Consider the following 21,033-nt stretch of genomic DNA (forward strand, 5'->3'; position numbering starts at 1 on the left):
TCTGAATCTACTTGTACTTGTCCTCCGCTCTTCCTCAGTAGCATGTTGGACGCCTTCCGACCTGAGGGGCTCATCTTCCAGCGTCATAACTTTTATATGCCTGTTGTCTTTGTCCATGGAGTTTTCTTGGCAGGGATACTGGAGTGGCTTGCCAGTTCCTTCTCCAGGTGGATCACGTTTAGTCAAAACTCTCCACTATGACCTGTCCATCTTGGGTGGCCCTGCATGGCATAGCTCATAGCTTCTCTGAGTTATTCAAGCCCCTTCGCCACGACAAGGCATTGATCCATGAAGGGGATCAGTGAATATACCATGCACCCTATTCAGTGAATATACCATGCACCCTATTCAGAGAAGTGGGACAGTGATCAGGAAGCAGGTCTGGGCAGCAGCAAAAGTCAACACCTTTCTCACTTCTGCCCTTTTCCTTAATAGCTGGGAGACAACAAGTCAAGGGTAGCTTTGTTGCTTCTGAGGAGGTATGCAGATCAGACCTGACTCTCCCATTCTGTTGTTTCATTTACAGTAAGAAAGAAGCAAGAACGAGGACGGAAGTCTGGGTATTTCCTATCCTTTTCTTTACGGAACAAAAATGCATTTAAATAATGTTTAAGTTGTACTTTTCATTTTCAGCATTTGTTATACTGCTTATTAGCAATAAGTTCTGTGGAAGGCATTTAAGTGTTCTTTAAAGCCATTAATATTTTTTAAGCAACAGCCACAATGACATGAACATAAAAAAACCCAAACATCAATTCAAACAACGTTAGATTAAAGCAGAACAAAATCAGTAGTGCCCAAGGTCTAAAAAGGACTGAATGTGTGTTTTTTTTAAAAAAAACAAGCAAGCAAGCAAACAAACAAACAGAACATACTGGGGCAAAGTGAGCTGCCAAAATGATCAAGGCACAGGCATCAGATGAACCTCTCTGGGGAGAGCATCCCACAACTGGAATGGCCCCATAAAAATGGCACCCTCCTTAGCAGCCACTCACATCACCTCATTTGGTGAGGGTGGCCAGAGAAGGGCCTCTGAATATTATCTTTGGGTCCAGGATGGAATATATGGGAGGATACTATCTTTGGAGCTTTAATGGTTAATACCAGCAGTTTGTACTGGGCTGAGAAATAACAAAACATCTTTCTAAAAAGTGCAACACCACACCAAGTTTAGAGATGTCCAGTCATGAATTCCGAATGTACAAACGAGTCGCCCATGTGTGGGCTTTTGCATAGTTAGGAATGCAGGGTGAGGCTCTCTGTGCACAGAAATGCTGGAAAAGGAAAAGTAACTCTCCTCTTTATTTTAGGGATGAGCTTGATCCAATAACAAGCAGAACACAGGGGGATGAAGTATTGTTCTTGAATTATTCACTGCCTAGCCAAGGAAATGACGAGAAGGAAATTGTTCCCCTGTCTCAGGAACCATGTGGCAATCAAAGATAAGGCAAACAGTTGCTAATTTGAGTATAAAAGCAGGAAATGTGATACACTGATTTCCTTTCATGCAAACAGAACAATCTGAGGGAATATGTAAGGGCGTTCTTTTCCAAGTCAAATTTCTAATATACACCAAGTGTTCCACTGTGGATACAATATTTTCATTATTTTGACAATTTTGAATACCATGGATTCCAACAACACTAGTCCTGACAACTTATTGCCGAGTAATTTCTGGAGTAAGTACATATCAGTATGTGTTTTTAAAAAAAGAAATGTGACTTATAATTATTTTCATTTTTATATTCTCTCTGAATTCTGTCTCTGTGATACAATTATGTTGTCCATTAGATGATGTCTTTCTAACGTGTTCATTACACGGTTATAGTATTTTATATGTTATAGTATTTTACAGTATATTTTACAACAGGCATATCTGCGAACATGTCAAACCCTAATATTTTACTATCCCATTTTCCTTGCTAAGTTTCATTAAATGCATTCAACATTTTAACAACCATGAGAAAAACTATACGATATTTATTATTGTTTTGCTTTGAGCCAATTACTGAGGAAAGAATCATCCCATTATTAAGAAAACTTTGTTTAGAGGTTTGAATAAGGATTTTTGATCATTACAACACTAAGTTCAGAATTACAGTACTACCAGCCCTGGTTACATTTTATCAGTGCAACCCAATACTATAAAGAAGGTGTGTGTGTGTGTGTGTGTGTGTGTGTGTGTATTTGCTTGGTTTTCTAGGCTGGGGCAAGTTTTTCCACATTCCTGGGCTTCATGGCATTCTCATTACTATTATTCTACTGATCAATATAGAACATCCATTTCTTTTTCAAACCCCAGGATATGGAAAAAGCACAGCCCCTCCCCTGTGGCAATAGCATCAGGCATTCCAGCTACTTTAGCATGAACTGTGAAATGGGAACAGAATTGGGGAGGGGGATATAAGCCTGCCCTTAATTCCCTTGACATAAGCCCTCCACCCCCAGCATCACACATCCTTCAGGGATCTGGATAGGGCCAGATTTAGGTTTGATGAGGCCCTAAGCTACTGAAGGTAATGGGGCCCTTTATATGTCCAGCTGCCCTTTCCCAACAAAACATATTGTCGCTGGTTTTTTGTGTTGAATATATGCTATAAGCAGTCATGTCCAACCGGTCGATCACAATTTACCAGTCGATTGCAGTTGATCTTGTGATCCTGATTGATTCCCTCCCCCCCCCCAAATCTCCCCAAAGAAAGCTCAACAACTTTGGTCAACCCAGTAGGTAGATCACTGCCAGTATTTTTATAGTGGGAGTAGGTCACAGTCTCTTGGGAGTTGGACATGCCTTCTTTATAGAAATTTATGGACCTAATAGGCATCTAAAGCCATTTGCACATGCAGAATGTAGGCCCTCTATACAGTGGTACCTTGGTTTACAACCATAATCCGTTCTGGAGGTCCGTTTGCAAACCAAAACAGGTTGTAACCCAAGGCGCGCTTTCACCAATGGGGCCTCCAAAATTTTTTTGTTTGTAATAATAATAATAATAATAATAATAATAATAATAATAATAATAATAATAATAAAAAGGGTTATAATCCAAAAAAACGGTTGCAAACCCGGACACGCACTTCCGGGTTTGATGTGTTTGTAATCCAAAATGTATGCAAACCAAGACATATGCAAACCAAGGTACCACTGTATATAGAAAGGAGCAAACCAGTGATATTTTAGGGACAACACAAAACACTGTTGCTGTATGGGGGTTTTATTTTATTTGTTTTTTATCTTATATTTTGAAAATGTACATCATTTTTTTATCTTTAATTTTTTTGGGGGCCCCCAAGAGAGTGGGGCCCTAAGCTATAGCTTGATTAGTTTATACATAAATCTGGCCCTGGATCTGGAGCAGTTTGAGAATTACTGTCCTAAAGGCATGGGAGTCTGTTTTGGGATCAGAGGTATCAACAGCAATTAGGGGTTTTGTCAATTTCTAAAGGGTAAATTAGTTGCCCATTATTTTTATTTCTGGTGACAAAAATAGCAGTCAAAATGTAGTGGGAGGAGTATCGTGCCATATTTATTATAATAATAAAAGAAATCCATCCTTCATTCACATGGCTACCGAAACCAGCATATTGTAATTGTGCTGGAAATATTTGTTCACGTATGGCAGGAAAAGGAAGTTAGAGTTCAATGTATAATGTTAAAATAAACAAATGCACGGCCTTTTTTTCTCAGCTACATCTTTCCCAGTCACAAAGCCAAAGTTTTGTTGACCAAATTTTTAATGCATTCTGCAAATGTTACAGGATATTTTGCTGATTGCCATGTCTGTTGAATTTCCGTTTTAGTAAGGAACACCTGAAGCAACTTGGCTCCACATCAGGCATCAGGCTTGCCAAACTTTGCAAAAGCCATGCTAATTGGTGGCTAACCAACAACTGCAGGAAACTGGAACGTCCACCTCATATAATTTTGAATATGACCAAAACCATAAATCAAGCCCCACCTAGGTCTGGGTGATGTTATTGTCCCCTCTTACTGTCTAATTGCCTTCTGAAATCGTTATTATTATTAAAGGTAAAGGGACCCCTGACTGTTAGGTCCAGTCGCAAACATCCGGAGCGGCCCCTATTTATCTACTTGCACTTTGACGTACTTTCGAACTGCTAGGTTGGCAGGAGCAGGGACCAAGCAATGGGATCTCACCCCATCGCAGGGATTCGAACTGCCAACCTTCTGATCAGCATTCCCTAGGCTCTGTGGTTTAGACCACAGCACCACCCGCGTCCTAATTATTATTATTATCATCTGCTATATTGCATATGACCACTTATTCTTTATTGTGTGGGGGTGGGGATAAGAAAGAGTAACATTACACAAATGGCTTATGACCACTTCAATACTATAGAAACATCCGTAATAAAGGGAGCCAACGATCTCATGACATAATTAGCTCATTTTTAAAATAATTTGGCTGCAATGGTTCTGATTTCAAATGGTTAAGTGTCTTCTTTTGAGTATCTACTGAAACTCTAAGAAAGTAGCTTTTCATCTGTGACAATTTCAGTAACAGCAGTTTACTGAAAACCTTTATCTTAATCCTCTTCCATCATGCAGCTCAATGTGTTTTTTTTCTTGTACAGTTGTGGTAGAAGTGTTTTCAAGTGCTGTGAATATTCAATTATGCTTGTGATTTCGTACCGTGTTTCTCATAATATAAGACACGTCTTATATTTATTTTTACTCAAGAAAATAAGCCTATGGCTTATTTTCGGGGGTGTCTTATTTTTAAAAAAAGTTACCTCCTCTTCCTGCTGCGGCTCGGCGCCCGGAACTGGCGGCTGCACACTTTGTTGGCGCTTCAGCAGGGCACGCTGCTGGGTCCTGCCGGGTTGGGGCTCCAAGCTGTGTGCACTGCAGCTCTTGCTGCGTCCCGCCGCCGGCTTGGAGCTTGGCAAAGCGCGCGCTGCTGCCTTTGCCGGCTCCCGCTCTGTTGGGGCTTGGCAAAGTGCGCGCTTTGCCGAGCCCCGACTGAGCGGGAACCAGCAAAGGCAGCAGCCCGCCGCCGGCTTGGAGCTCGAGCCGGCAAAGGGTGGGCTCCCTGCCGTGTAGTGCTGCTCCCATCCGGAGGAGGCTGCCATGGGTGCCGAGGCCCCGCCTCCTCTTCCTCCTCCTTCCCCGTGTCCTTGTCTCGGCTCTGGCTGAGCTGGAAGAGACGGCGGGAGAGCAGCACAGCGTGAGCTCAGTGCGCGCCAGGGAAGGAGGAGCCAGGCCGGGCGGAGCTGCCGCGCTGCAGTACACGAGGAGCCGGAACACGCACAGCTTCCTCCTCCTTCCCAGCTCCCACCGGCGGATCCTCTGCCCCGCCACAGCCGCCTGGCCTGCCTGTCTGCCCGCCCTCCGGCTTCCCCACCATAGCTGCCAAGTTATCCCTTTTGTTAAAGGGATTTTCCCTTATGCTGAATAGGCTTCCTCGCGAGAAAAGGGAAGACTTGACAGCTATGTTCCCCACAGCAGAGGCTCCTCCTTGCCCTCCGGCTCCGGCTGCGCTCCCTCTCACGCTCCCAGCTGCCTCCTTGTCTGGGTCCCTGTTTGCAGCTGCCGCCGCCGCTGCCCTCTTCCTCCTCCTCCTGTCTCTCGCCTGGGCATGTCGTCCCGTTTTCCCTCTCGGAAGGTTCTTGCTGTTGGCTGCTGCCTGCTCCTTCCTCGCTTCCCGGAGCCGCCCTCTCAGACCTTTGCCGGGTCCCGCTGGGTCGGGACTTGGCGTGGCGTGCCCTGCCATACCAGCATGTCTTATTTTTGGAGTACGCCTTATATTTCGCCAGGTCTTGAAAATCCTGCCATGCCTTATTTTGTAGGGATGTCTAAAAATATGAGAAACACGGTATGTAGCGGGGCGGGGAAAGAGGGATCCCATGTTTATGGCTGATCCAGACCACATTCCCAGAATGTACTGGGCTAGCTGTAGTGTATTCCAACCCAGGAATTACAGGAGGAAGGCAAGGGGAAAAGCAAGTTCAGGAAACAAGATTACCATTCTGCACCTGCACTTAACTGTAAGCAGGCAAGCGAGCAACTCTAAAATAAGCTTGCTCATTTAATAAACAGCCTGAGGAATCCAGGGTCTCAGACATTTCCCTGAATTGTCAGACCTTGGCCTGCTTAGCTTCAGCAGCGTGGTTGCATGAGCCCTTAGACCCAGCGGTAGGCCCACGAACAGGGCAAGCCGCCCATAGGAGCAGGGGGCATTGCAGTCTCCAGAGCCTGCCTGCCTGCCTCCTCCCACTCAGTTGCCCTACAGCTGGAGGGGAGGCAGCGGGTGGACTGTTTGGGCAGCGCAGAGCCTGCGCACGCTGAAGCCACCGTGTCTCTCCCAGAAGAGACATGTGGCTCGGGTGTGCTGCAGGCCCCACAGTGAGTGCTGCCTGGCATTTTGTCACCTCCCTCAATGGTGACACCCAGGGCGGCCCACACCCACCGCTCCCCCCTTCCTCTGCCCATGCTTAGACAATGTCCTGGGACCTAACGTGTCGTTCTGTGCCTAACACCACAGCAGAGCAGCAAAATATATAATACTCAGTTTCTTGTACCTTTAATACTTTTTTAGGACGGGGGAATGTATGTAGCTTGCCATGTTACAGAGCTGCTGCTGCAGCAGCATAAGAAGAAGAAGGAGAGAGTACCTCCTGAAACTTCCCCATGGGAGTTGAAATGATTGGAGCATTGCCATTAACTGTGGACCCAAAACAGGCAGCACTTATCTGGCCAACCAGTTTTTGTGGCTCTGAGAGTAGCGTGGTGTGCGGGAATCACGGGGCAAGTTTTAATGGCAACAATTAGCATTGCCTAATATCAAGCTGTTGCTGAAAGGCACAGGAAAGAAACCAGTCACAAAGACTTTCCCTGGTGCAAAGTTGACATTTGGTAGTAATGATTGTGGTGGATTACCATGGGGAAGTATATTTTGGAAATAACACGTATCACCTTCCTACAACAGCTGTAAACTGAACTGCCCAAATATTTCTGAAGAAATATATCAACACATACACATCCAAGCCTAGATATGAAAAAGAAATGAATGGAAATTCAAATATATCCAGAAGAACCAAAGACAAATTTACAGTCAGAGTCATAAATTGCCAATTTGGTTTCAACAGTTTTTGTAGCTACTTACACAAGGAAACCTTGTGAAATGAATTGTTATATAAAAGTGGTCATGTAAGGGTTCAAAATCCTACAAAATGTGTTAAACTTCTGGTAATTTTCTCTCTCTTTCTTATTCTCTTTTTAATGGATGTGTGGATTGGCAGGGGTGGGGAGGGGTGTTGGGCTGTGAAACTGATATATTCATTTATGTAGTTTTCCAGCAGAGGGCAATATAGAGATACTGTATATTGATCATTCTAAGGAAAAATTGCAGAGTCTGGGACACAACTTTTTTGTTGTTGTTGTTGTTAAGAGATATGACAATATTATTTTGGTTTTATTTTCTGCAACATATGGCTAGCTTACTCTCTGCCACCTGATCTAGAGATGTGTGAAATCCCACTCCTGATAATTTTTGCCACACTTATTCACATGATTTAGCTTTCCTAGAAATTCTTCACATCAAAGGCAAAATTTATTTACCTCAACTGTTAATTGAAGGCATGTTTTAAATGGCAATATTGTTCTTCTAACTGAAGGGCTTGTTCAGCAGAACAATCTACTTTCTTACGGAATACAAACTTGATGTGTGGAAATGCCACTGTGGAATTGGACACATTCTCAAAGGCAGGACTAATTTTTATTTATTTCATATTTTATGTATTTCATACAATTTATTTACCACTTGATTACAGAAAAAGCCACAAAGCATTTTTAAAATTGCTTTAAAAAAATATTAGCCTTTACAAAACAAATGAAGGCAATTTTTCTACTTGTTTAAGGACAGAGATACATTCAAAATAATATAGACTACGAATACAGAAGTTTGCGAACACTGACTGACCTTATTTTCTTAATTAATGTGAAAACTGACCACTAAAGCTATGCAAAATTGCAGTATGATAAATCTTGTACTCTGTTTGGTCTATCTCAGTCAGCAATCTTGAACACACTTCAAAAGTGCATTTGATTTAGGGCTTACGGCTCAGTCAACATGCATAGGATTGCATTGTATATGAGAATTGTATTTTTTTCGTTGGAATAGATGGCCCTCAGGGTCCGTTCCAACTCTACAATTATATGATTCTGTGAAATATTCACCCCATTTTACTTCTTTTGTTTTAGATCATATGATAATAGCATTTTCTGTTTCTATGGTCATTGGACTTGTGATCGGAGGCATAATCTGGGCTTTGCTGGCTTGCCTGTCTAGTCGCAGAGCCAGTGCCCATATTTCCCAGTGGAGCACCTCATCCTCCAGCCGGCGTCCCAGAGCTTCTCGTGGATCTTCTGCCAGCAGGCCAGGATTTTATCGCAACAGCAGCTGTGAACGCCGCAGTAACCTCAGCTTGGCCAGCCTGACCTTCCAAAGGCAAGCTTCCTTGGAGCAGGCCAACTCCTTCCCAAGGAAATCAAGTTTCCGAGCCTCAACGTTTCATCCCTTCTTGCAGAGCCCCCCGCTTCCTGTAGAAATGGAAAGTCAGGTGATTACTTTGGTACCAGCCACCACCACCACCACCCTTACTGGGACCACCACCAACAGCCTATCTCGTCCCGAGTTCCACTGGTCCAATAATAGTCTTCGTGTCTCCAACTCAACACAAACACCACCTCCTGCTTACGACTCTATCATAAAGGCGTTCCCAGACTCTTGACTCCAATTCTTGGGGATGTATGTATATAGAAAGAATCTCAGTTGTATGATTTTCTGTGGGCTCTATGAAGACACCTTTGAAGTCTACCATTGCAAGGACCTGCAGTGCTGAGACCCAAGTGATAGTTCTGTGTCCCTCTATGATAGGCATTTGCTGGAGTGAAACCCTGATGTCTCTTTCAGCGACAAATACCTCTCTTGTGCTAGTATTCACAATGGTCTGCTGCATCATGGTGTGTTTATATTTGCATTGTAACCATTGCCTTTAGTTTAGATGCAGACTTCATCTAGTCTATCACATTGACTCATTTCTGGAGACACAGAATGTAAAAATAGTTTTCTTTGTAGATAGTCTCCAATTAACCTTAAACACAGTGATGAAATTGCTGTTTTTATTTAGGGTTTCTTTTCTTTTCTTGGTCAAAGCATTTTCCTCTGGGCATTTTGATATGCAAAATAAATAAATAAATAAATTCTACTACTTGTTCATCAGTTGGCCATAGTGCCATGTGATTACAAGATCTACATGATTTTTTAAAAACAGATGTAAATCGCTTAGAATTTGTTTTATATTTCTGTGGGCTAAGATCCCCAATTTATGTTTTAAGATCTTTCTAGTTGGAACCATTGTCTGATGAAGGCTGCTAGCTTGCACATGCTTTCCTAGGAGTAAGCCTCATTGAATTCAGAGGCTAAACGTCAGGGTAGATATAAGAAAAATCTGCTAGAGTAGGGGTTCCCAGACTGTGGTCTGCGAGCTTCTTTCAGGTAGTCTGTGGCGTGTCTCTGAAGAACCCTTCCAATTTGAGTTCTATTGAATTCTATGGAATGCAAAATGTAACATAGTAAAATGCAATGATCAGAAATAAAAGAAACAATCAAAACACAATCAAACATTGTACAGCACATTACATTTGCGACAACAGGCAGGAAAATATAATTAAGTGGCCTGCCCAGAGTCTCAACAATTTCCAAGTGATCCATGGGGGTGGGGGGTGGGGGGTGGAAAACACTGCCCTAAAGCTAAAAAAAAAATGTGTGTAAGGATGTCAATGTTAACCTCAGGATGAGGGGCTTCCTAAGCCAATCCCTCCTATAAGCCTCCTAAGCATGGGAAACATCAGATTAAATTCACGGCCTGTACTCTTTTAAAGGAAAACATCATGAAAATGATGTTTAGATGACATTTAACGCCTGTTAAATTAGCCAAAATCAATAAATCCAATAACAAAAAATGTTGGAAGTGTAATGTTAAAGAGGGAGACTATTATCATCAGTGGTGGCTTTGCGAAAAGGTGAAAGTTTATTGGGAGCAAATATATAATGAATTGAAAAGATTATTAAGATATACTTTCCCAAAAAAACCCGAGGAAATGCTATTAGGGATACTGAGCAGGAACATTAAAAAAGAGGATCACAAACTCTTCATGTATGCCACCACCCCCGCGAGAGTTATCTTGGCCCAGAGGTGGAGAACGACTGAAATACCGACTATAGAGGACTGGAGAGAGAAAATGCGAGAATATCTGCAGTTGGCTAGGCTAACGGGAAGAATAAGGGACCAAAAGGAGCAAAAGTTCCAAAAGGAATGGAATAAATTTATAGAGTATTTGAAGGAGCATGGTAAGATATGAAACGCCTGTAGGTCAACATTATAAAATGCAACAGCTTAAAGTAACCTAAGTCAAAAACCTATGTTTAATTTGTAAGATAATCTGTGACGGGTATAACTTTAGAGAGCGCAAAACTGAATAAATGGAAGAACAAGCCTGAAAGAGAGAGAGGTGGAAGTCGACCATAAGAGGAGCAGAATAAAAACAATTACTGAAAGGGAAAGGGAACTGAAACAAACAAGTTATAAAACGAAGTTGATAAATTGTAACAATTCTTAATTTATTTAAAAAATGACAAGACACATCCTGGAATTTGTATACTCTTTATTCAACCTTTTTTGTATTGAAATGTTTCTTTCTGATTCTTGCTGATGTATGTATAGGAAAAGCCAATAAAAACGATTATGAAAAAAAGAGAAAAAAATATAAGCCTCCTAAGCATGAAATAAAAGAGTTGTGCAAAGGAGAAGTACATATACGTCAGTCCTGCTTCCTCTTTCACTGTGATGAGTGTTGCTGCTTTTATTGGGATGTTGCCATCAAATCACATAATGTTAGATTCTGAGCTGGTTTCAATGCAATCCAATGCTTGCAGACTGTCACAGTTTTCAGTTTGGCAATAATCATGCCTTGGGTTAACCTCATTGTCTATGATACTGCCACTGATATTATTAGTGTTCCTAGAAATATGTCACTGCAATGAAAAATCCCTGAGCCTTTAATTCTGTTTGCATTTCCTGCTAAGATCAATACAATTGCTGTTTAGAAGAGAGTAAGATTTCCTCCAGAGTGCATAGATAATTTGTTCAGTCTGTGTTTTCGATGATAATGGAAAAGCTCTTTAAATAAATGGGTTTTTGTTTTTATTTTTTTAGTATTTACTTCTGGAAATGTTGCAAATGATCTGTATATAGCTTATATAAGGTAATATCCCATGTATAGCATTAGTTCTCATAGGGAATTTATGAGACTGCATTATGTACTGTGTTTTCCTGCTATAATTCACACAGGATGCACAAAGGAATGTTTTGTGTGCTCAGCTCAGGGAAGCTGAAATATGAATCCTGTGGTTTTTGGTCAGTTGCTTGATGGTATACTGTATTTTTCCATGTATAACACGCCCCTATGTATAAGACGCCCCCTATTTTGGGGGGGGACTCAAAATTAAGAAAATGGGGGGAGATTGCCTCCATGAATAAGACTACCCCCCTTTTTTAACATTATTTTTTAGTAAAAAACAACAACCCCGTCTTATACACAGAAAAGTACGGTATATTTAAAGACTAGACAAATCTCTTTTTTTATCAGCATATTGGAAATGTTGGGATTTAAATAAAGTCAGAAATATTGCTCTATGTTATCTTTTTGGTTATTTTAAGAAATATTCCAATTTACACCTGAAATGAGTTTTTCCCTGACTGAATGCTACCAGATTTGTACACTTGAAAATCTGACTACAACAAAGCACTCATTCTTTCCTTATGCTGTAGTTGAGAACTTGGAGAACGATATAGAAAATTCCCCAGCAGGACCTCTTTCTGCTCTTTAGCACCATTGATACTGACAAGCTATTTGTGCAAATTCCCTTGATTAATTCTCCTCCTTGGCAGGAAGGCCCTATAGCAAGTGAGCTACCTGTTCCTATCCCTCCCTGTCTCTGTTTCTTTTGACTTGCTAGGGGGGAAGAGGCTGCTATTATTTTTATTATTTAATACATGTTAAGCTGTAGAAAGAACAGACTTGGTACCCACAGGGATTCACCAAGGGGCCGTGGTGGTGCTCCAAGTATAGAGTCCTTCCTGGGGTTTCTGGATATAGTTATTTCTCTTTCCCCTCAATTCCTGTCCCTGGAAGGTGTGTTCTTTTGGGCTCAGAAAAAGTTTTCTGTTGTTTTCTACTTTCTGCATGCTTCATTTTTAAAGTACAGTGGTATATTGGTACTCAAACGACTTGGCTCCCAAGAAAATTGGCTCCCAAACGTCACAAACCCAGCAGTGAGTGATCCAGTTTGTGAACATTTTTCGGAAGCTGAATGTCCGACGCAGCTTCCATGGCTTCTGATTGAGTGCAGGAAGCTCCTGCAGCCAATCAGAAGCAGCGCCTTGGTTTTCGAACTGTTTCAGGAGTCGAACGGACTTCCGGAATGGATTAAGTTCGATAACCAAGGTACCACTGTATCTCTTCCTTCCAAATCTGTACTGCTCCCCTGGCTACTTTATCCCTTCCACTTTATCCCCCACTTTATTGTATGCCAAGGAGGAATAGGGCTCCCCTCCACAGATGTTGAAGCTGCATGGAGATGTGGGTCAGCTGTGTCAAGCCTCTGGAAAGTTCCAACTGCAGCTAGCTGGGTATAATCTTCCCAACTACAAGGAGAGTCACTATATTCTATTTAAATTACAGCAATTATAACTAAATTTGCATGAGTATATATATATATATATATATATATATATATATATATATATATATATAAACATTTACATATTTCTGGCAAATCCATATCATCTTTTGTGGGGGTGTATTTTCCCTTTCTTAGTGAGGGTCTTTCCCACAAAATTACTAGGGCTTCAACAGAAGCAGGTATAGGGAACTCCCTCAGGGCCCCTGGAAATGAACTAGATTCAGCCAGTCTCTGGGGTGGACCATCCTAATTGTTCCCCCAGGTCTGTAGTGAGGAAACACCTCTCCACATCTAATATCTAATCCAACCCCTTTTCACACACTTGGCACAAAGGACTTCTTAACCCATGTACTGAATTCTAACAGCTTATTTTAAAAGCTGGATGGTGTTTTGGGGGGCCCCTTTGGGGCCTGGAAGTACAGTCGTACCTCGGGTTACGAACCGCTCGGGTTGCGAACAGTTCGGGTTACGAACTCTGCAAACCTGGAAGTGTTTTCGGCACGCATGCGCAGAAGCGGCGCGCACGCTTTGCGCATGCACAAAGATGGCGCTCGGTTTGCGACCTTTCCGGGTTACGAACTGCGACCCAGAACGGATCGTGTTTGTAACCCGAGGTACGACTGTAAAGGCAAATATTTTCTTTTTATAAAAAGGAAGGAAAGAGTGATGCAATTATTTTCTTCTGAACTTTGCAATCTAGGGATTTTAAAATACAGTGGTACCTTGGTTTGTGACTGCATCGGGGAGTGACCACTTTGGTTTCTGACCACCGCGGACCCAGAAGTGTTTACATCCGGGTTCCGCGGTGCTCGGATGTGCAGAAGCGATCTGCGCAGAAGTGCTCTATTGGAGCTTCATACACGTGCAGAAGCGTGCCTCAGGGAGCGGCGAACTCGGGGAGTGACCGGCTCCCTGGAACCAATTGTGGTCGCAAACTGAGGTACCACTGTAATACAGCACTGATGAAATACAGTACATAACTTCCAGATATGCATGCATACATACGTAATCAGGCACAGTGGCTGCTTATATTTCTGTTGGCAGCACTTTATTTCAATTACTTTAAAGCCACAATAGCAAAGTGCTTATTTTTCCACGCACGCATAGACATTGTTCAGGGACAGTAGCGTTCCTTTATCTCCTTATAGGCGCAGGGAGTGGTGCAGCACTCTTCTCCAACAGTCCCACTCACGCCTCCTGCAGGAGAATGGGAGATCTATATTTAAAATACAGCATTCTGTATGAAAGCTGAAGTAACTCTCTCGTACATGCATCTTTCAAGCCTTGTGTGTACAATTGTCCAGAACTCTGGGGCTTCCTGCAAGTAAAGAAGTAGTCCTTCTCAAGCCCACTAGTCACCACTAGCAGGACTTGATCCTATCATTCCTATTTTCCTTGCCTTACAAGTCAACATACGGTGTGTGTGTGTGTGTGTGTGTGTGTGTGTGTGTGTGTGCAGAGCAAGTGACCAATAAGCCAGGTTTCGGACATATGCAGGATGCCATCCTTCACCCATTCTGTCACCCATCGAGTTAACTTTTATAACAGGTGTAAACATGAGTAGATTTCCCACTCCTGTGAGACAAGATTGACTCAGGGGAGCCATGATCCTGTGGATTTAGGCAAAGCTCAGGCTATGTGAATCAGGGATCTTGGCAAGGTTAGTGAAAAGAGCCGATATTTTGGAAATGTGGTGACATTTAGGGCTGATCCTGCACTTGTTTACTCCAGCTGAGTTCAGTGTGGGGCTCCCATCAAAGTAAGTGTGCCTAGATTGTCAACTTTAGAATCAAGCAGTTTTGTTTGTAACCATTTGTGAGTTTTATTTGAATTTTAGTGTTTTGCTTATTTTAAATGAGAACTGACCAGCTCTTGGGGTTTTTTATGCATTGATACCTGGCCATTGTTCTGAAATAACTGATGAATGAGTTTGGGGTATAGCTTATCTGCTCCCCAAACTTTCCTTTGTAAAGTTTGAGGTTGACTATTCTCCAGATATTCTCTGCCCACTGAAAGCTTGCTAGCTAAGTAAATTCTTCAGAGCTGAAAGTCACTGAGAGCATATTCAAAATGCAATAAGAAGCTAATCCATGAAATAAAAGCTAATCAGAAATAAAAGGTAATAAAACAAGAAACAAAAAATAAATTTGAGTTTTGTAAAGCAATCATAAGCAAATTATCTGTGGTAGGCGACAGAAAACATACCTGGGCATAGTTTATTAACCATCTCCACATAGTGAGCTCCACATTCCTTAACACGCTCATCATCAGGAAAGCCATCAGAAAGAGAAAGGATTAGTAGGAGAGGAAGAATAATGGTCCAGAGAGCCATGACAAATTTGACCTGTAGGAAAGGAGAGAGAAGTCAGATGTGAGTAAAATAAGATTGAACCTTGATTTCAATTCTTCTGAATCTCATATGCCTTAAGGATAGTCTGTCTGTCATTTGGCTTTGACCTTGGGAGGCAAATCTTCATATCTCAAAACAAGGCATTTTAAGTCTAAGACAGTGACATGCTCAAGGTCATCTGGTGAGCTTGCCTGTGAGTGAGGTTTGCACTATGGCTTCCCACGTTCAGATCCAGTCCTCAGTGAACTACCGTACATTATCAATGACCAGTCGACAGCTCATGTGTCTGATCTGGTCTGCCAAGCTTTCTTCAATGAATCCCCAGCCTGGCCCCACCATGTAGTTGGGTTGGGCAGAAACCCTTTTTTGGCCTTTTTGCCAAATCTCAGCACCACAACGGAAACAGAGATTACCCCTCCCCTTTCTCATCAGTTGATTGACCTGCTGACTTGGAAGAGGTGTTGTTTATCAGCTACACCACAGAATCTGATACACAAGATGAAATCAGACTTCTATCTGAGACAGTGTGAAGAGAAGGATTCCAAACTGCCCCAAGAAAGGTGATGTGAAAATGTAACCACACTGTCTCCTGTCCATATTTATAACCCAAGGTTGAGTGCAAATGGCAAAGATTGGCTTAAAGACATGCCTCCTCGGCACCATCCTGGCCAGCATTTTTGCAGGTCTAGTTCACTCATGGTCTGCTCTGATGTTATCTGGGAGCCACAGGAGGAACTGCAAGACAACTTCCTCCAGTTTTAATGGGGCAATAGCAGGAACATTTATTCCTGCTAGGGCACATTGTTCTAAAGGCTTCTTATCACAAACCAAGAAGCCTTTTGGGTAGTGGTGGGGTCACTATGTGTTCTGTTTTTCATCCGCTGACCCTCGACCAGAGCAGTACCAGGGCTCTGACATGTCTCTGAGCCCCTCCTGCATGCTCTGTTCCCCATAGCGTTGCCAGGGCTCAGACACCTCACTGAGCCCTCTCTCCAATCCGCTCCCTTCCTCATTCCCTCCTCCTGACTCGCTGCTCGCGCTGTCACTGGGCGAAGTGCTGGTCAGGATGACGGGGGGGGGGAGGCTCCCTATAGGGAGTCCTCCTGACACTTACTATATGCTTGTGAAACATGGACCGCTTATAAACGCCATCTCCAACTTCTCAAAAAAAATTCCATCAATGGTGTCTCTGAAATTTTTACACATCACTTGGGAAGGCAGGGGAACTAATATCAGTGTACTGGAAGAAGCAAAGATCACCTGTGTTGAAGCAATGATTCTTCAATATCAACTTCGTTGGACTGGTCATGTTGTGTGGATGCCTGATGATCGTTTTCCAAACCAACTCCTCTATTCCAAACTTAAAAATGGAGAGTGTAATGCTGGTGGTCAACAAAAGAGGTTTAAAGACTGTCTCAAGACAAATCTAAAAAAAAATAGTATAAACACTGACAATTGGGAAACACTGGCCTGTGAGCCAGCCCCAGCTCTAGGTGCAGTCCCAGTGGCGCGGGGTGCCAGGGCGCTGGGCTGACAGGGGGGGCGCTTCACGGCGAAGCCGCGCGGAAGCCATGCTGCACGCTGCGAGGGCGCCGGAGCGATCTCCACGCCTCACCGCCAGGGCGCCCGACCTGCTTGAGATGGCCCTGCTGTGAGCACTCCAGTTGGAGAACAGCCTTTACCAAAGGTGTCATGGGTTTTGAAGAACTCGAATTCAGGACGCAAGGGAGAAACGTGCTAAGAGGAAGGCATGCTTGGCAAATCCACACTGTGATCAACTCCTGCCTGGAAACCAATGTCCCCACTGTGGAAGGAAGTGTGGATCCAGAATTGGCCTCCACAGTCAATTACAGACTCATTGTTAAAACTGTGTTTATGGAAGACAATCTTACTTGGCTATGAGTGATCGTGGAGAAAGAAGAAGAAGAAGAAGAAGAAGAAGAAGAAGAAGAAGAAGAAGAAGAAGAAGAAGAAGAAGAAGAAGAAGAAGAAGAAGACTCAGATTTGCCTAGCTTTCACTCCACCCGCCCCACAGCCAGCTGGCTAGAAGGGACGTCTCCCTTCTCCCTTGCTGGCTGTGGGGCGGAGGGAGGGAAAGCCAGCCAAACGCTTTGCGCGGCTCTGGTGCTTTCCCTCCGCCTGCCCCACAGCCAGCCAGGGAGAAGGGAGACGGCACCAGGTGGGCAGTGGGGCAGGCTGGCCAGGGGCCTTGCTTCTAGGGGGGGCAATTGCCCCCTCCTGCCCCCTGCCTACGCCCATGCCATGGGCTGCAAGAAGATCAAACTTATCCATTCTTAAGGAAATCAGCCCTGAGTGCTCACTGGAAGGACAGATGGTGAAGCTGAGGCTCCAATACTTTGGCAACCTCATGAGAAGAGAAGAATCCTTGGAAAAGACCCTGATGTTGGGAAAGATTTAGGGCACTAGGAGAAGGGGACGACAGAGGATGAAATGGTTAGACAGTGTTATCGAAGCTACGAACATGAGTTTGACCAAACTGCGGGAGGCAGTGCAAGACAGTAGTACCTGGTGTGCTATGGTCCATGGGGTCACAAAGAGTCGGACACGACTAAACGACTAAACAACAACAAGTTCACTCATGGTCTGCTCTGATGTTATCTGGGAGCCACAGGAGGAACTGCAAGACAACTTCCTCCAGTTTTAATGGGGCAATAGCAGGAACATTTATTCCTGCTAGGGCACATTGTTCTAAAGGCTTCTTATCACAAACCAAGAAGCCTTTTGGGTAGTGGTGGGGTCACTATGTGTTCTGTTTTTCATCCGCTGACCCTCGACCAGAGCAGTACCAGGGCTCTGACATGTCTCTGAGCCCCTCCTGCATGCTCTGTTCCCCATAGCGTTGTCAGGGCTCAGACACCTCACTGAGCCCTCTCTCCAATCCGCTCCCTTCCTCATTCCCTCCTCCTGACTCGCTGCTCGCGCTGTCACTGGGCGAAGTGCTGGTCAGGATGACGGGGGGGGGGAGGCTCCCTATAGGGAGTCCTCCTGACACTTACTATATGCTTGTGAAACATGGACCGCTTATAAACGCCATCTCCAACTTCTCAAAAAAAATTCCGTCAATGGTGTCTCTGAAATTTTTACACATCACTTGGGAAGGCAGGGGAACTAATATCAGTGTACTGGAAGAAGCAAAGATCACCTGTGTTGAAGCAATGATTCTTCAATATCAACTTCGTTGGACTGGTCATGTTGTGTGGATGCCTGATGATCGTTTTCCAAACCAACTCCTCTATTCCAAACTTAAAAATGGAGAGTGTAATGCTGGTGGTCAACAAAAGAGGTTTAAAGACTGTCTCAAGACAAATCTAAAAAAAATAGTATAAACACTGACAATTGGGAAACACTGGCCTGTGAGCCAGCCCCAGCTCTAGGTGCAGTCCCAGTGGCGCGGGGTGCCAGGGCGCTGGGCTGACGGGGGGCGCTTCACGGCGAAGCCGCGCAGAAGCCATGCTGCACGCTGCGAGGGCGCCGGAGCGATCTCCACGCCTCACCGCCAGGGCGCCCGACCTGCTTGAGATGGCCCTGCTGTGAGCACTCCAGTTGGAGAACAGCCTTTACCAAAGGTGTCATGGGTTTTGAAGAACTCGAATTCAGGACGCAAGGGAGAAACGTGCTAAGAGGAAGGCATGCTTGGCAAATCCACACTGTGATCAACTCCTGCCTGGAAACCAATGTCCCCACTGTGGAAGGAAGTGTGGATCCAGAATTGGCCTCCACAGTCAATTACAGACTCATTGTTAAAACTGTGTTTATGGAAGACAATCTTACTTGGCTATGAGTGATCGTGGAGAAAGAAGAAGAAGAAGAAGAAGAAGAAGAAGAAGAAGAAGAAGAAGAAGAAGAAGAAGAAGAAGAAGAAGAAGAAGAAGACTCAGATTTGCCTAGCTTTCACTCCGCCCGCCCCACAGCCAGCTGGCTAGAAGGGACGTCTCCCTTCTCCCTTGCTGGCTGTGGGGCGGAGGGAGGGAAAGCCAGCCAAACGCTTTGCGCGGCTCTGGTGCTTTCCCTCCGCCTGCCCCACAGCCAGCCAGGGAGAAGGGAGACGGCACCAGTGGGGCAGGCTGGCCAGGGGCCTTGCTTCTAGGGGGGGCAATTGCCCCCTCCTGCCCCCTGCCTACGCCCATGCCATGGGCTGCAAGAAGATCAAACTTATCCATTCTTAAGGAAATCAGCCCTGAGTGCTCACTGGAAGGACAGATGGTGAAGCTGAGGCTCCAATACTTTGGCAACCTCATGAGAAGAGAAGAATCCTTGGAAAAGACCCTGATGTTGGGAAAGATTTAGGGCACTAGGAGAAGGGGACGACAGAGGATGAAATGGTTAGACAGTGTTATCGAAGCTACGAACATGAGTTTGACCAAACTGCGGGAGGCAGTGCAAGACAGTAGTGCCTGGTGTGCTATGGTCCATGGGGTCACAAAGAGTCGGACACGACTAAACGACTAAACAACAACAAGTTCACTCATGGTCTGCTCTGATGTTATCTGGGAGCCACAGGAGGAACTGCAAGACAACTTCCTCCAGTTTTAATGGGGCAATAGCAGGAACATTTATTCCTGCTAGGGCACATTGTTCTAAAGGCTTCTTATCACAAACCAAGAAGCCTTTTGGGTAGTGGTGGGGTCACTATGCGTTCTGTTTTTCATCCGCTGACCCTCGACCAGAGCAGTACCAGGGCTCTGACACGTCTCTGAGCCCCTCCTGCATGCTCTGTTCCCCATAGCGTTGTCAGGGCTCAGACACCTCACTGAGCCCTCTCTCCAATCCGCTCCCTTCCTCATTCCCTCCTCCTGACTCGCTGCTCGTGCTGTCACTGGGCGAAGTGCTGGTCAGGATGACGGGGGGGGGGAGGCTCCCTATAGGGAGTCCTCCTGACACTTACTATATGCTTGTGAAACATGGACCGCTTATAAACGCCATCTCCAACTCCTCAAAAAAATTCCATCAATGGTGTCTCTGAAATTTTTACACATCACTTGGGAAGATAGGGGAACTAATATCAGTGTACTGGAAGAAGCAAAGATCACCTGTGTTGAAGCAATGATTCTTCAATATCAACTTCGTTGCACTGGTCATGTTGTGTGGATGCCTGATGATCGTCTTCCAAACCAACTCCTCTATTCCGAACTTAAAAATGGAAATTGTAATGCTGGTGGTCAACAAAAGAGGTTTAAAGACTGTCTCAAGACAAATCTAAAAAAAAAGATAGTATAAACAGTGACAATTGGGAAACACTGGCCTGTGAGCACTCCAGTTGGAGAACAGCCTTTACCAAAGGTGTCATGGGTTTTGAAGAACTCGAATTCAGGACGCAAGGGAGAAACGTGCTAAGAGGAAGGCACGCTTGGCCAATCCACACTGTGATCAACTCCTGCCTGGAAACCAATGTCCCCACTGTGGAAGGAAGTGTGGATCCAGATTTGGCCTCCACAGTCAATTACAGACTCATTGTTAAAACTGTGTTTATGGAAGACAATCTTACTTGGCTATGAGTGATCATGGAGAAAGAAGAAGAAGACAACTCAGATTTGCCTAAAATTTGCATGTGCTAATCTATACATATCAATTCAAATTTTAAAATAATTACCATAATTTGGATAGAAGTAAATATCCTCATAGAATGGACACTGTGCCCAAGTCTGGTATCCAAATGCTGACTGTTGATGAGCAACTATGATCTAATAGGCATTACTGAACCCTGGTAGGATGATATCCATGACTGAAATGTAGAAATTGAGGGGTACAATCTGCTAAAATGGAATAGATCAAACTGTGTGTTTATATTTGCATTGTAACCAATATTTGGTAAATCCCATTCCCATTTCCTTTTATATGAAGGGTAAAGAGATTATTTTGCATATATTGAGAGTGTTATAACTTTGCTTTTAT

At 44.0% G+C, this 21,033-nt stretch overlaps 1 protein-coding gene and 1 long non-coding RNA gene across 2 annotated transcripts; one reads left to right on the forward strand and one right to left on the reverse strand.

The window, feature by feature from the left end:
• The first annotated feature begins 1,513 nt into the window (after positions 1–1,513).
• MYCT1 (MYC target 1) lies at positions 1,514–12,757 on the forward strand. Its single transcript, XM_035108702.2, has 2 exons — positions 1,514–1,679; positions 8,225–12,757. Exons 1-2 carry the CDS (start codon positions 1,628–1,630, stop codon positions 8,752–8,754), a joined length of 582 nt encoding a protein of 193 aa, XP_034964593.2. The 5' UTR covers positions 1,514–1,627; the 3' UTR covers positions 8,755–12,757.
• On the reverse strand, positions 8,428–16,452 carry LOC132591903 (uncharacterized). The gene is made up of 3 exons (XR_009557356.1): positions 16,381–16,452; positions 14,976–15,114; positions 8,428–8,563 (listed from the first exon to the last, which is right to left on the reverse strand). It is a non-coding gene; the product is annotated as an uncharacterized LOC132591903 (long non-coding RNA).
• Between the last annotated feature and the right edge of the window lie 4,581 nt (positions 16,453–21,033).

Source organism: Zootoca vivipara, chromosome 3, assembly GCF_963506605.1.
Source record: "Zootoca vivipara chromosome 3, rZooViv1.1, whole genome shotgun sequence".
Classification (NCBI taxonomy): domain Eukaryota; kingdom Metazoa; phylum Chordata; class Lepidosauria; order Squamata; family Lacertidae; genus Zootoca; species Zootoca vivipara.

What these genes read in the sequence shown, in the direction of transcription:
- MYCT1 (XM_035108702.2), top strand. Translation starts at nt 1,628, where the DNA reads ATGGATTCCAACAACACTAGTCCTGACAACTTATTGCCGAGTAATTTC. An exon ending in ATTGCCGAGTAATTTCTGGA is followed by an intron (nt 1,680 to 8,224) that starts GTAAGTACATAT and finishes CTTTTGTTTTAG; the next exon opens with ATCATATGATAATAGCATTT.